General features: G+C 48.1%; 1 protein-coding gene across 1 annotated transcript in view; it reads right to left on the bottom strand.

The window, feature by feature from the left end:
* Positions 1-13,319, bottom strand: part of LOC147115516 (glutamate-rich protein 6-like) — a 56,047-nt gene that overhangs the window by 19,669 nt on the left and 23,059 nt on the right. The window contains exons 5-8 of the mRNA XM_085989812.1: positions 11,974-12,111; positions 8,068-8,145; positions 4,375-4,437; positions 2,981-3,073 (exon numbers count right to left, since the gene is read on the bottom strand). Of these exons, the coding sequence (XP_085845938.1) occupies positions 2,981-3,073; positions 4,375-4,437; positions 8,068-8,145; positions 11,974-12,111 (372 nt within the window). The remainder of the gene's footprint in view (positions 1-2,980; positions 3,074-4,374; positions 4,438-8,067; positions 8,146-11,973; positions 12,112-13,319) is intronic.

Raw genomic sequence — 13,319 nt, 5'->3', positions numbered from 1 at the left:
GATAATAAAGAGTTTCCTGTACATAGAATCAGAGAAGAATTACAGAGGCCATTCGGCCCATCGTGCCTGTGCCGGCTCTTTGGTAGAGCTGTCCAATTAATCCCACTCCCCCGCTCTTTCCCCATAGCCCTGCAAATGTTTTCCCTTCAAGTATTTATCTGTAGCATTTTCCAGTTCTGGTACAAACTCATCGACCGGAATCTTTAACTCCATTTCTCTCTCCACAGATGCTGCCTGACACTTGGATGTAAAACTATTGTATTTACAACAAAAAAAATACCCCGCAAATCAAAGCGTTGTAGCGGTACCACCGAGTGTCCCTTACTTATTATACATAATTCCCTTTAACTTAGCGATGTATATATATATATATACAGTTTACCTGTTCGGGCCGTTGCCCCTTTAAGAACTCGAGCCGGCTCAGCTCGGCCTCCCGCTCCCGCGGTAATCGCCGGCCCAGCTCGGCCTCCTGCTCCCGCGACTTCGGCCGCAACGGCCAGTTCCAATGCCGGGTGCCGGGTAAACGTGATAATGCCATCACGCGAGTCACGTGACCGCCCCAACGCGATGACGCGATGACGTCACGTCGCAAGTCACGGGACACGGGAGGTCAGAGAGGTGGAATTTAAGGAGGGCCTTAATGGTGGAGAGGGAAGTGTGGAGGTGTTTAGAGAGGGAATTCCAGAGAATGGGAACTAATCATAGAATGGTTACAGCACAGAAGAAGGCTATTCGGCCCGTCGAGCCCGTGCCGGCTCTCTGCAAGAGCACTTCAGCTAGTCCCACTCTCCCGCCCTTTCCCCGGAGCCCTGCAATTTTTTTCCTTCAGGTACTTATCCAACTCCCTTTTGAAAGCCGTGATTGAATCTGCCTCCGCCACCCTATCAGGCAGCGCATTCCAGATCCTAACCACTCGCTGCGTAAAAGACTTTTCTTACGTCGCCTTTGGTTCTTTTGCCAATCACCTTAAATCTGTGTCCTCTGGTTCTTGACCCTTCCACCAATGGGAACAGTTTCTCTCTATCTACTCTGTCCAGACTCCTCGTGATTTCATCAAATCTCCTCTCACTCTTCTCTGCTCCAAGGAGAACAACCCCAGTTTCTCCAGTCTATCCACATAACTGAAGCCCCTCATTCCTGGAATCATTCTCGTAAATCTTTTCTGCACCCTCTCTAAGGCCTTCACACCCTTCCTACCCTTCCTAAAGTGCGGTGCCCGGAATTGGACACAATACTCCCGTTGAGGCCGAACCAGTGTTTTATGCAGGTTCATCATAATTTCCATGCTTCTGTACTCTGTACCTCTATTCATGAAGCCCAGGATCCCGTAAGCTTTTTTAGCTGCTTTTTCAACCTGCCCTGCCACCTTCAACGATTTGTGCACACATACCCCCAGGTCTCTCTGTTCATGCATCCCCTTTAGTTTGTATTTCCTCTCTTCATTCTTTCTACCAAAATGTATCATTGGTGGGGCAAAAGCAGAGAGGAGGATGCACAGGAGCTGGAGCCAGAAGATTGGAGGGTTTGGGAGAAGGTTATAGAGATAGGGAAAGGCAAGACCTTGAAGGGATTCAAATGCAAAGGTGAGAATTTTTAAATGTGAGGCATTGAGAGACCAGGAGCCAATGTATGTTATGGTACGATGATGGACCCAAGTGCAGGCAGACAACCGGAGGCTTCAGATGGCGTAAAACTCAAAAGATGCTTCTTCAGAAGGCTCCACAAACACAAGGTGAGACCCAAGATTGAGCAAAACCCAAAAGTAGCTTCTCAGAAGGTTTCCCAAAACACAGGGTGAGACCCAAGATTGAGCAAAACCCAAAAGTAGCTTCTCAGAAGAGTTACCAAAACACAGGGTGAGACCCGAGAGCGAGCAAAACCCAAAAGTAGCTTCTCCAGGAGTTTCCTCAAACACAGGCCGAGCAAAGAACTGTGACTTACAAGCATGAGAACTCAAGACTGGGCCCAGAGGACAGGAAACAGGAAGCTTAAATAACAAGCCTGATTACCCAGAAGACACTGGGGCCAGAAATAGCCAGCTTAACTGGCGGGCCTGATTTCTCTGATGAGACACAGGTGAGGCACGGCAACAGTGTACTGAGGCATCCTAAACCGCCCTCTGGCGGCCGGCAGAGGAAAGCGCAGCTGGAACCCTGACAATGTAGGGCAGCGAGGTGATGGGCGCGGGAGAGGATATGGGCACCAGAGTTTCGGAGGAGCTGAAATTTATGGAAAAGAGTAGACGGCAGGGAGAGCACTGACGTAGTCGATTTTGGAGGTGACAGAGGCAAGTACGAGGGTCAGATAGCCTGCCGACGCTCACTGTGTAGGCTCACGTACAAAGAATGGTTACTTGGGTTCAGTGCTGGAGGGCAGCCAGGCTATATGACACCTGAATGATCGCATTCAGTAAAGTACAAATTGGAGGTCATGGGGAAATAAATGAAAAAACGGGAATAGAAACATAGAAGATAGGAGCAGGAGTAGGCCATTCGGCCCCTCGAGCCTGCTCCGCCATTCAATGAGATCATGGCTGATCATCCAAATTCAGTACCCTGTCCCTGCCTTCTCCCCATATCCCTTGATCCCTTTAGCCTTAAGAAATATATCCAACTCCTTCTTGAATATATTTAATGAATTGGCCTCAACTGCCTTCTGTGGCAGAGAATTCCACAGGTTCACCACTCTCTGGGTGAAGAAATTCCTCCTCATCTCTGTCCTAAATGGCTTACCCCTTATCCTTAGACTGTGACCCCTGGTTCTGGACTCGCCCGCCATCGGGAACATCCTTCCCGCATCTAGTCTGTCTAGTCCTGTTAGAATTTTATAAGTTTGAATGAGATCCCCTCTCATTCTTCTAAACTCCAGCGAGTATAAGCCCAATCGACCCAATCTCGCCTCATACGTCATTCCTGCCATCCCAGGTATCAGCCTGGTGAATCTTCGCTGTAGGGGAAACTGTAAGACCAAATGTACTCACCATTTCAGATGGTCCTGCACTCAGTTGTTTGTGGGTAGGTAAGGGCTTTAAGCTTTTACCACAAAATTGGCACAAATCAAATCCAATTGATACCTACAAAAGAAATCACAGTGGCAAATCCCAATTCTTACACAGCCCGTTGAATTCTGTAACAGGCTGAAGCATGTACAGCAGAGTAAGGTTAATGCAGCACATTGGAACTCTGCCGTTCTGTACTGCAGAGAGTTTACACCTGGATCGTAGAGCGCAGGAGGTCGTCATTCGGCCCATTGTGCCTGTGCCGGCTCTTTGGTAGAGCTCTCCAATTAGTCCCACCCCCCCCCCTGCTCTTTCCCCGTAGTCCTGCAAATTTTTCCTTTTCAAGTATTTCTCCAATTCCCTTTTGAAAGTAACGATTGAATCTGCGTCCCCCGCCCTTTCAGGCAGCGCATTCCAGATCACAACAACTCGCTGCGTAAAAAAAATTTCTCCTCATCTCCCCTCTGGTACTTTTGCCAATCATCTTAAATCTGTGTCCTCTGGTTACCGACTGTCCTGCCAGTGGAAACAGTTTCTCCTTAGTTACTCTAAATAAATAAGGGTGTAGCATTCAGGGCCGTGCCTTCAGCTGCCTGGGCCCCAAGCTCTGGAATTCCCTCCCTAAACCTCTCCGCCTCGCTACCTCTCTTTCCTCCTTTAAGACGCTCCGTAAGACCTAGCTCTGTGACCAACCTGCTGTAATATCTCCTTATGTGGCTCGGTGTCAAATTCAGTTTGGTAACGCTCCTGTGAAGCACCTTGGGACATTTTACTACATTAAAGGCGCTATATAAATACACGTTGTTGTTGTTGTTGAGGGTCCTATGACAGAAGCAGGACACAAACTCTGAAGTTATATCTTTTCATATGAAATTTTTACTTAGGCCAAGCATTGTGAATTTTAAATGTAATTCTGTCAGCTGTTTGTTAAAGGAATTCTTTGTGTATTGCCTTAACGACGTGCCGGTGAGCAACACACAGTGCTGTTTGGAGTTAGCTATGAGTTTCAGAGGAGAGCTACCTGTCTCTGTTTATGGATTGCCTGCAGGTAGCACCTCACCAGGTCAAGGCTGTTTTGGCGAATACCTCAGATAACCTTTGCAAGAGGAGACAGAGCCACTTATCTGGATGGCCGAGCCATTAGGGGGTACCTTGATGGGAAGGTAGTCGATGTCTCAGGAATAACATGTGTGACATTAAAGGTTTGCCTTTGGTCCTGAGGTTTCGAAAGCTCGCATGGAGCGGTATATCTGAAGTCTGCTCTCCCTGTTTTTGAAATCATTCAGTTTACACAATAAGGTATTTTAATAATCAGTCCTGCTGTTGCTGGATGTGAGAAATTGCATTGTGTCTCTACCGAGGGAACCTGTACTTACCACAGATTCTCTAAACTGCTTCCACTTGTGCTCGCCATTAAGTTTCAGAAGATGTGCCTTATCCTAGGGAGGGAAGATGCTCCTGTTAGTAATGGTGGAAGTGTACCTGAAACAAAATCCAACCCCCTCCACCACCCAGGTTTCCTCTGTTCTTTTATCCGTTGAGAAGTCAGGAAGCACTTTTTCCACGCACAAAGGGGAGTGGAAATCGGAATCTCTCTCTCCCCGAGAAGTCTGCGGATGCTGGGGGGGAGGGGGGTTTGATTGAAATTTTCAAGACTGTGATCGATAGATTTTGTTCGGTTACGGGTATCAAGTCAATACCTTGCCCCCAATCCCATGTGCCTTAATTTTGCACGCTAATCTCTTATGTGGGACCTTATCGAAAGCCTTCTGAAAGTCCAAATACACCACATCCACTGGTTCTCCCTGATCTATTCTACCAGTTACATCCTCAAAAAATTCCAGTAGATTAGTCAAGCACGATTTACCTTTTGTAAATCCATGTTGACTTTGTCCGATCCTGTCACTGTTTACCAAGTGCTCTGCTATTACATCTTTTATAATGGACTCTAGCATTTTCCCCACTACCGATGTCAGGCCTACCGGTCTATAATTCCCCGTTTTCTCTCTACCATCTTTTTAAAATAGTTACACAAGATTTTGGAACAACGCACCGTGATATCCAACCACCATTTGTAATCACTAATATTTTCTCCTTTTTCTTGGGATTGGCACAGGTGCTGCTCATTGTTGTGCTCGTACTGGAAGGTTTTTTTTTTACTCATTCACGGGACATCGCCGGCAAGGCCAGTATTTATTGAACATCCCTAATTGCCCTCAAGAAGGTGAGCTGCCTTCTTGAATACAACTGAGTGGCTCGCTAGGCCATTTCAGAGGGCAGTTAAGAGTCAACCACATTACTGTGGGTCTGGAGTCACATATCGGCCAGACCGGGTAAGGGCGGCAGATTTCCTTCCCTAAAGGTCATTAGTGAACCAGATGGGTTTTTACGACAATCCGATAGTTTCAAGGATCACCATTACTGACACTAGCTTTTTATTCCAGATTTATTTAATTGAATTTAAATTCCTCGGCTGCCGTGGTGGGATTTGAACTCGCGTCTCGCGGATCATTAGTCCAGGCCTCTGGATTACTAGCGTCAGGTAACATAGCCACTATGCTACCGCATCCGTGGAACACTTTTACGCATTCTCCGGCCGACATCTGCAGAAAAACCTGAAACCACTGCTCTTAGCAGTAGAGTCCCCGCCAATACATCAGCTTAACGTTTCCACTTCCCACACCAGCCGGCCTTGTGACCTCGCTGTGCGAATTTTTGAAAACTGACGTGGAAGGCTGACTGGTGGGTGTGTGTGTCTCAGGCTGAATGCAGCTCGTCTCTGGTTCGAAGACTGGCTCTCGGAATGCTCTGTTTCGCTGCCCCGACCAGGCACTCAGTCCCATTTTCCCTAATGTCATCATTTCCCCAATATTCTCCCACACCCCTCCCCACTAACAAGTGGGGGTGTGGTCTGCTGCCAGGCCTCTGCCGAGACTGTAAGCGGCCACCAGGGGGGCGCACAAGAGCAGCCTGCAGGAAAGGGGGACATTTTACCCTAACCCGGCCATCGGGAATCCCATGGAACGCCAGATTTACCACTCCTCCCCCTCCACCCCCACCCACCCCGCAATATTAATCTTCGTTGGAGTCAATAGAGGGTAAAATCGAGCGGAATGTAAAACCAGCGTTGCACCCGATCGCGTCAGTTTCCCGATGGCGGGTTAGATTAAAATTGCCCCCCCCCCCCGCCCTAAGGCTTGCCTCCGCTTACACCTTCCTTTGACTGAGATGAGGATCTCACCCTGTAAGGAAATGATGAGCATGAACCCAGTTCAAACACTCTGTCCTGTTGCACAATATACAAAACAGCGCACATGCCAACTCAGCGGCATTTTAATCACTTTATTCTGTGGGGGGTGGGGGGGGGGGGGGGGGAGAGCAGGGGGTTTAATGTCACTGTGAGGATTGTCACTACTGGAGAATGGAACATTCGTGCGTCCATTCCCTCCAATAAACCTCCTCTACCCTTACAACAGAAGACAAGCCCGTCCCGGGCAATGTGATCGTTCCATCTCCCACACCTGCCTCCCTCGTGCACTTTCTCTGAGCTGGACTAAACATTCTGTCATGAAATGTGAGGCCAGCTGTTGTCTTCAAATACCTTGGCAAACACACAGAGTTCAAACTTCAAAGTGGGAATCCTTAAGAGTTCCATCCCTACTTAGTGGGATAATAGCTTTCAATATCCACTCCTGACTGGGAGCAATGTTAACTAGTACTGAAATATGCTGGTAGTGGGACGTGCTGGTAGTGGGATGAACTGGTAGTGGGACATGCTGGTAGTGGGATGAACTGGTAGTGGGACATGCTGGTAGTGGGACGTGCTGGTAGTGGGACGTGCTGGTAGTGGGACGTGCTGGCAGTGGGACGTGCTGGTAGTGGGACATGCTGGTAGTGGGACATGCTGGTAGTGGAATATGCTGGTAGTGGGACATGCTGGTAGTGGGACGTGCTGGTAGTGGGACGTGCTGGTAGTGGGACGTGCTGGTAGTGGGACGTGCTGGTAGTGGAATATGCTGGTAGTGGGACATGCTGGTAGTGGGACATGCTGGTAGTGGGATATGCTGGTAGTGGAATATGCTGGTAGTGGGACATGCTGGTAGTGGGATATGCTGGTAGTGGAATATGCTGGTAGTGGGACATGCTGGTAGTGGGACATGCTGGTAGTGGGACATGCTGGTAGTGGGACATGCTGGTAGTGGGATATGCTGGTAATGGGATATGCTGGTAGTGGGAAATACTGATAGTGGGATATGCTGGTAGTGGGACATACTGGTAGTGGGATATGCTGGTAGTGGGACATGCTGGTAATGGGATATGCTGGTAGTGGGACATGCTGGTAGTGGGACATGCTGGTAGTGGGACATGCTGGTAGTGGGATATGCTGGTAGTGAGATATGCTGGTAGTGGGATATGCTGGTAGTGGGATATGCTGGTAGTGGGATATGCTGGTAGTGGGATATGCTGGCAGTGGGATATGCTGGTAGTGGAACATACTGGTAGTGGGATATGCTGGTAGTGGAACATACTGGTAGTGGGACATGCTGGTAGTGGGACATGCTGGTAGTGGGACATGCTGGTAGTGGGACATGCTGGTAGTGGGACATGCTGGTAGTGGGACATGCTGGTAGTGGGACATGCTGGTAGTGGGATATGCTGGTAGTGGGATATGCTGGTAGTGGGATATGCTGGTAGTGGGACATGCTGGTAGTGGGACATGCTGGTAGTGGGACATGCTGGTAGTGGGACATGCTGGTAGTGGGACATGCTGGTAGTGGGATATGCTGGTAGTGGGACATGCTGGTAGTGGGACATGCTGGTAGTGGGACATGCTGGTAGTGGGATATGCTGGTAGTGGGACATGCTGGTAGTGGGATATGCTGGTAGTGGGATATGCTGGTAGTGGGATATGCTGGTACTCAGGTGCGGAGATGAGCCAGTGCGGAGATGAGCCAGTGCTGAGCTGAGCCAGTGCTGAGATGAGCCAGTGCGGAGATGAGCCAGTGCTGAGATGAGCTTGTAGTGAAACAGTTGCATTCAGTGTTAGGATCAGGAGCCACCATACTTACTGCTCTGTTCGTGGTCCACTGCCAATACTCCTTAACATCATGAAGTTCCCTAAGATTTTGAAACCAGACATTGTTTACCTAAATTTAAGACAGGGACATGATATTATTATGAATTTAAATAAACATTGTGGTTTTTGTTTTAAATTGCCAGTTCCCTGTGTGTTATTTTCTCCCCCTGCTTAGACTAAGGCAGTATTCCTGGACTAAGTAACTTATTGCGAGTCCGTTATCCCTAGCTGCTAGGAGGTACACAATCCAAAAGTGGGCTCAGTAACTTAGTCGCCAACTTTCCCTCCCTGGCCAAGTGCCTAACCTCGACTGGGGCCTCGTTTGACAGCCAAACCACGAGCGATGGGAGAAAGGTGGGTGGCTGAGCCTGTGTTCAATAACTGCACAGGGCGATTCAGCGATCCTGGAAGGGACCATCCTCGCAGAGAGCGCAGGTGGGAGAATTGGGATTAGAGCGTTGTCGCCCTTAGTTTCCGCCCCGCGCTCCATGTGAGTACGGCTCCCCCCCACTGCTGGGAGCGCGGGGTCATGCAATTGCCCCTCATGTGTAGTACGATGCAATTTGAAACGTTGCCCCATCACGTGTTTAAACTGGGGCGTTCCTTGGTGGATCTTCGCTGCACTCCCCCCATGGCAAGAACATCCTGAATCAGGCAACCCACAAAACTGGCCACGCCCCCAGATCAAAATTGCAAGTTTTCGGCCGATTGCGCTGGTTCGGGAAGGCTGACATCAGTGAAACTATTAAATGCTTTCAACCCCTCATAACCTTTTTACAGCACTATTTTGTTTCTTTGGTAAGTTTGGAAATTCTTTTAAATTGTGGGTTTTTTTAACATTGTTTCTGTATTTTATAAACTGACACCTGGCAAAGTTGCAACTAATTCAATGCAGCTGAAAATGTCCAGTCCCCCAACGTTAGATAACTCCGGGCCGAGTGTATCGGATTCTGGATCATGTTCTACTCGGAGCAGTGGTTCCTCGACCATTTCTGACAATATTCTCTGAAATGGTGTGAGTAATAATACACATTGTAAATGGCTTCGAAATTCCGCTGTTTTAGATCGAAGGAAGCAAGTCATCCCTTGGGACTTTCAGGAGTCGCATTCCTTTTTATTGTCTGGGTGTGAAATGCGACCTGTGAGTTTCCGCTAGGTGGCGCTGTTTTCCTTCGGCGCAATTCGCCCAGAATCGGCCAAACCAGCGCGAGAGACGTGGAATTTTAAGCGGCAATTACGTCCAGCACGAATCGAGTTTCCGCGATCTTTGGCGCTAGTTTATAAATCATCGGGCTAGAAGCCGGCCCCGCCCACAAAACTGGCCACGCCCCCCAGATCGAGTTAATCACCATGCTGCGTTTCCGCTCATTGCGCCCATTTGCGGGCCTTCGAGGAGGCTCTTTTTGGGCACAAGGACACTAATAGGCACCTTTTAAAAGCTTTTGAATATATGTTTATTTAAAATTTACTAAGAAACTGGCTACTGTACCCCAATATAACTAGCAAATGGTTCTGTATAGTTTTTAAAGTCATTTTCAGTTGTTTAAAATCGGGTTACTCGCAGGTGTTGGGCTAGACACTCTGATTGAAAATGCTGATTTTTTTGCGATAAACCCATTTTCAGCTGCATTAATCAAACTGCACCAAGTTACCACGCTTAAATATATCAAGGAATATTTTTTAAAGCAAAACATTTTTTTTTCTAAATTACGTTCTAAAGCACTGCCCGGTTGCACTGGTTTGTGGCAGATTTTTACCTTCGGCGATATGCAAATGCTTTTGAGCGGAAACTTGAGAAAAAGAAAGTTCTCACAACTTTCGGTTCTCACAGCACGGTGGCATAGTGGTTAGCACTGTTGTCTCACAGCGCCAGGGACCTGGGTTCGAATCCGGCCTCGGGTGACTGTCTGTGTGGAGTTTGCACATTCTCCCCGTGTTTGCGTGGGTTTTCTCCGGGTGCTCCGGTTTCCTCCCACAGTCCAAAGATGTGCGGGTTAGGTTGATTGGCCATGATAAAAATTGACCCTTAGTGTTAGGGGGGATTAAATACGTGGGGTTACAGGGATAGGGCTTGGGTGGGATGGCTGTCGGTGTAGGGACCGGGTGCGAGAATTTGGATGATCAGCCATGATCTCGTTGAATGGCGGAGCAGGCTCGAAGGGCCGAATGGCCTACTCCTGCTCCTATCTTCTATGTTTCTATGTAACTAGCGCAATTTTGAATGCAATTTGCACCCGGGTGGCTGAGTGCACCTGCAGCAGAAACTCTACCCGGCAATATTTAAGACGCAGAAATTGCCAGTTTCACCTGGGCAAGGAAGCGAGATGTTTTTGGAGCTTCATACTCACATCAATTATGCCCCATCAGTGCCCATGAATAGGACCCGTGAATACTTTATTACCTATTATATTCTCTGTCCAGAGGGAAACTGTGCTTGGTGTTCCCCTGTCAGAAAGCAACAACTACAAAGTATCTCAGATGGCCAAGGTGGTGCAAAAAAAACAAGATCACTTGTCTAATAAATTTGCCTAGGGTTTGGGGGAGGTGATTCACAAATGGTATTGGAAGCAGCAGTTCAGCTTTGTGCGCGTTATACAACGATAAATGGCCCAGAAATTCGGGTCGGAGGCTTCCCGCGGGTGTGCAAGCCCCCGACCTGCACTTACCTACCGCGCCGGCTGTTGAGCTGTGGGCCCGCGTGGGATTCCGATCCTGGGCCTGCTCCAGCTGCCGGTGTGCAGTGCTTGCGTATCCCAGGGGCGCAGTTAGTTCGATGCATCCCCTGGGATCACGTGGGCCATGGAGAGCCAATGGTAGCAGGGAATGCTTCATTCATAAGTTTGACAGGAAGAGCTGTCAAACCTATAAATACTATAAGCCCCAAAACATCACTAAAACCGCAAATAATTTTTAAAAAAAATCACATTTTTAAAATAAATTATAAATTACATTAAGTAATTATTTTAAACAATAATTTAAATTTGTGAAAAAATTAATTACATTTTCTAACGGGGCTAAAAATAAACTTACCTTTCTTTAAAGTATTTATTTAAAAATAATAAACCTGTAGAAAAAATGTTTTAATTTTAATTAATTCACCACTTACCTTGCTAAAAGCAGGCCTTGCGCCTGCTTTTTAAAAGTGTAACTCCTGGAGACTTACCCTCCCGGAGAAACCTGCAAAAAAACTGGGAGTTCGATGCGCACGCGCTGCCTCTCCGGCGCACGCGTTCGACCACTGAACCCCTTCTTTCAGGGGAACGGAAGTGTCGGTTTCCCGCGCATGCGCAGTGCATGCACGGAACCGGCACTTTCGTTGGGCCTACGCGTGAGTACCCCGTGTGTACTCACCCGTGGGGACCCGAATTTCTGGGCCAATATTATAACAGGTGTCAGTCATGGCTCGGAGGTAGCACTCTCGCCTCTGAGTCAAGAAGGTTGTGGGTTCAAGTCCCACTTGAGAGCAAAGTCTAGGCTGATGCTCCAGTGTAGAACTAAGGAAGTGCCCTCAGGCGGACATGAATAAAAAAGTCGAAGAAGAGCAGGGGTGTTCTCCCCTGTGTCCCTAATAGTTATCCCTCAATCAACATCACTAAAAACAAATGATCTGGTCATTATCTGGTTGCTGTTTGTGGGATCTTGCTGTGCGCACATTGGCTGCTGCGTTTCCTACATGACAACAGTGACTACACTCCAAAAAAATTGGTTGTAAAGCGCCTTGGGACGTCCTGACTATATAAAATTCAAGTCTTTCTTTCTTTTACATATAAGGAATTAAATTTCTCGCATTCGGTTCATCGGCTATAGCCTCAGGCGCTAGGGAACATCATAATCCCAAAGTATAATTCAATGCAGAATGTATTGCCGGGACGATCATGAAAGATCATAAAGAAAGTACCTTTGGACTCATAGCTTTGTAGTTAACCGGTTTCTCTTTGGACTCTTGTTTATAAGCCAGAATAGTAGGTGGTCCAACACTGGGCAGCGTGTAAAGGGTAGATCCAAACAACTTCCCAGATTTCATATCGTCTGTAAACTTAAATAAAGAGACAACAGTTACTATCAGGAAAAAGCACACAAAGAGACTACAAAGCAAATTAACAGCTCATGTCTTTGGCCAATGCATAATAATAAATAGGCATGACTTTATGTCACTGTAAAACTTGATCTTGCCTCCGCAAGATCCTGCAAATCCATTGGCAGGATAGGCGCACCAACGTCAGTGTTCTCGCTCAGGCCAATATCCCCAGCATTGAAGCTTTGACCACGCTCGATCAGCTCCGATGGACGGGTCACATTGTCCGCATGCTCGATACAAGACTCCCAAAACAAGCGCTCTACTCGGAGCTCTGACACAGCAAGAGAGCCCCAGGTGGGCAGAGGAAACGCTTCAAGGACACCCTCAAAGCCTCCTTGAAAAAGTGCAACATCCGCACCGACACCTGGGAATCCCTGGCCCAAGACCGTACAAAGTGGAGGAGAAGCATCCGGGAAGGCACAAAACACCTCGAGTCTCTTCGCCGGGAGCAAGCAGCGCAAGGAGCGCACGTCAACCCAAGCACCCACCCACCTACCCCTTCAACCCAACCACCATCTGCCCCACCTGCGACAGAGACTGTGGGCTGGATTTTAACTCAGGTGTGGGATGGTGTCGTGTTATCCGAATTTCATGTTTCCCACACGAATCTAAATGGATGTGGGAGATTGATGCAATTTTAACTCAATTGGCCAATTGATTTCCAGCGTGTGGGATGCCTTTGCAAATGGGTTTTTCATGACTGAAAGTCCCCTCCGATGACATCATCATTGCTGCTGCATTTAAGGTCTACAGCAAGCCTTGCTTCTTCTGCAGACTGACAAGCTTCTTGACTGTGCAGTGTGAGGGAGCTGCAGCAAAAATGACAAGCGGGAGGGCAAGATCAGCTCCTCGCTTTGACGAGGCGGCACTGCAGGCATTAGTGGATGGGGCTAGGGCCAACAGGGAGGTGCTGTTCCCTTCATCAGGGAGGAAGTGGCCTCCCACTCAGACCAAGGCAGTGTGGATGCAGATGGCTGAGAAGGTCAACTCCTTGGGAGTCACCCGCAGAACCTGGATACAGTGCAGGAAAAGATTTCATGACCTTCAGCGCACTGGAAAAGTGAGTATAAATTTCCCATCACCCTCAATCTGATCTCCATTGCCTTTCCTCACCAGCACTCAGCTTTAGCAATCTCTTCCTCCACATCCCACTTGACACTGACATC

Source organism: Somniosus microcephalus, chromosome 6 (assembly GCF_052327205.1).
Source record: "Somniosus microcephalus isolate GS21.2 chromosome 6, FLI_Smic_1.0, whole genome shotgun sequence".
Classification (NCBI taxonomy): domain Eukaryota; kingdom Metazoa; phylum Chordata; class Chondrichthyes; order Squaliformes; family Somniosidae; genus Somniosus; species Somniosus microcephalus.
The sequence above is the reverse complement of the archived record's forward strand: the minus strand, read 5'-3'. Positions and strand labels throughout refer to the sequence as shown.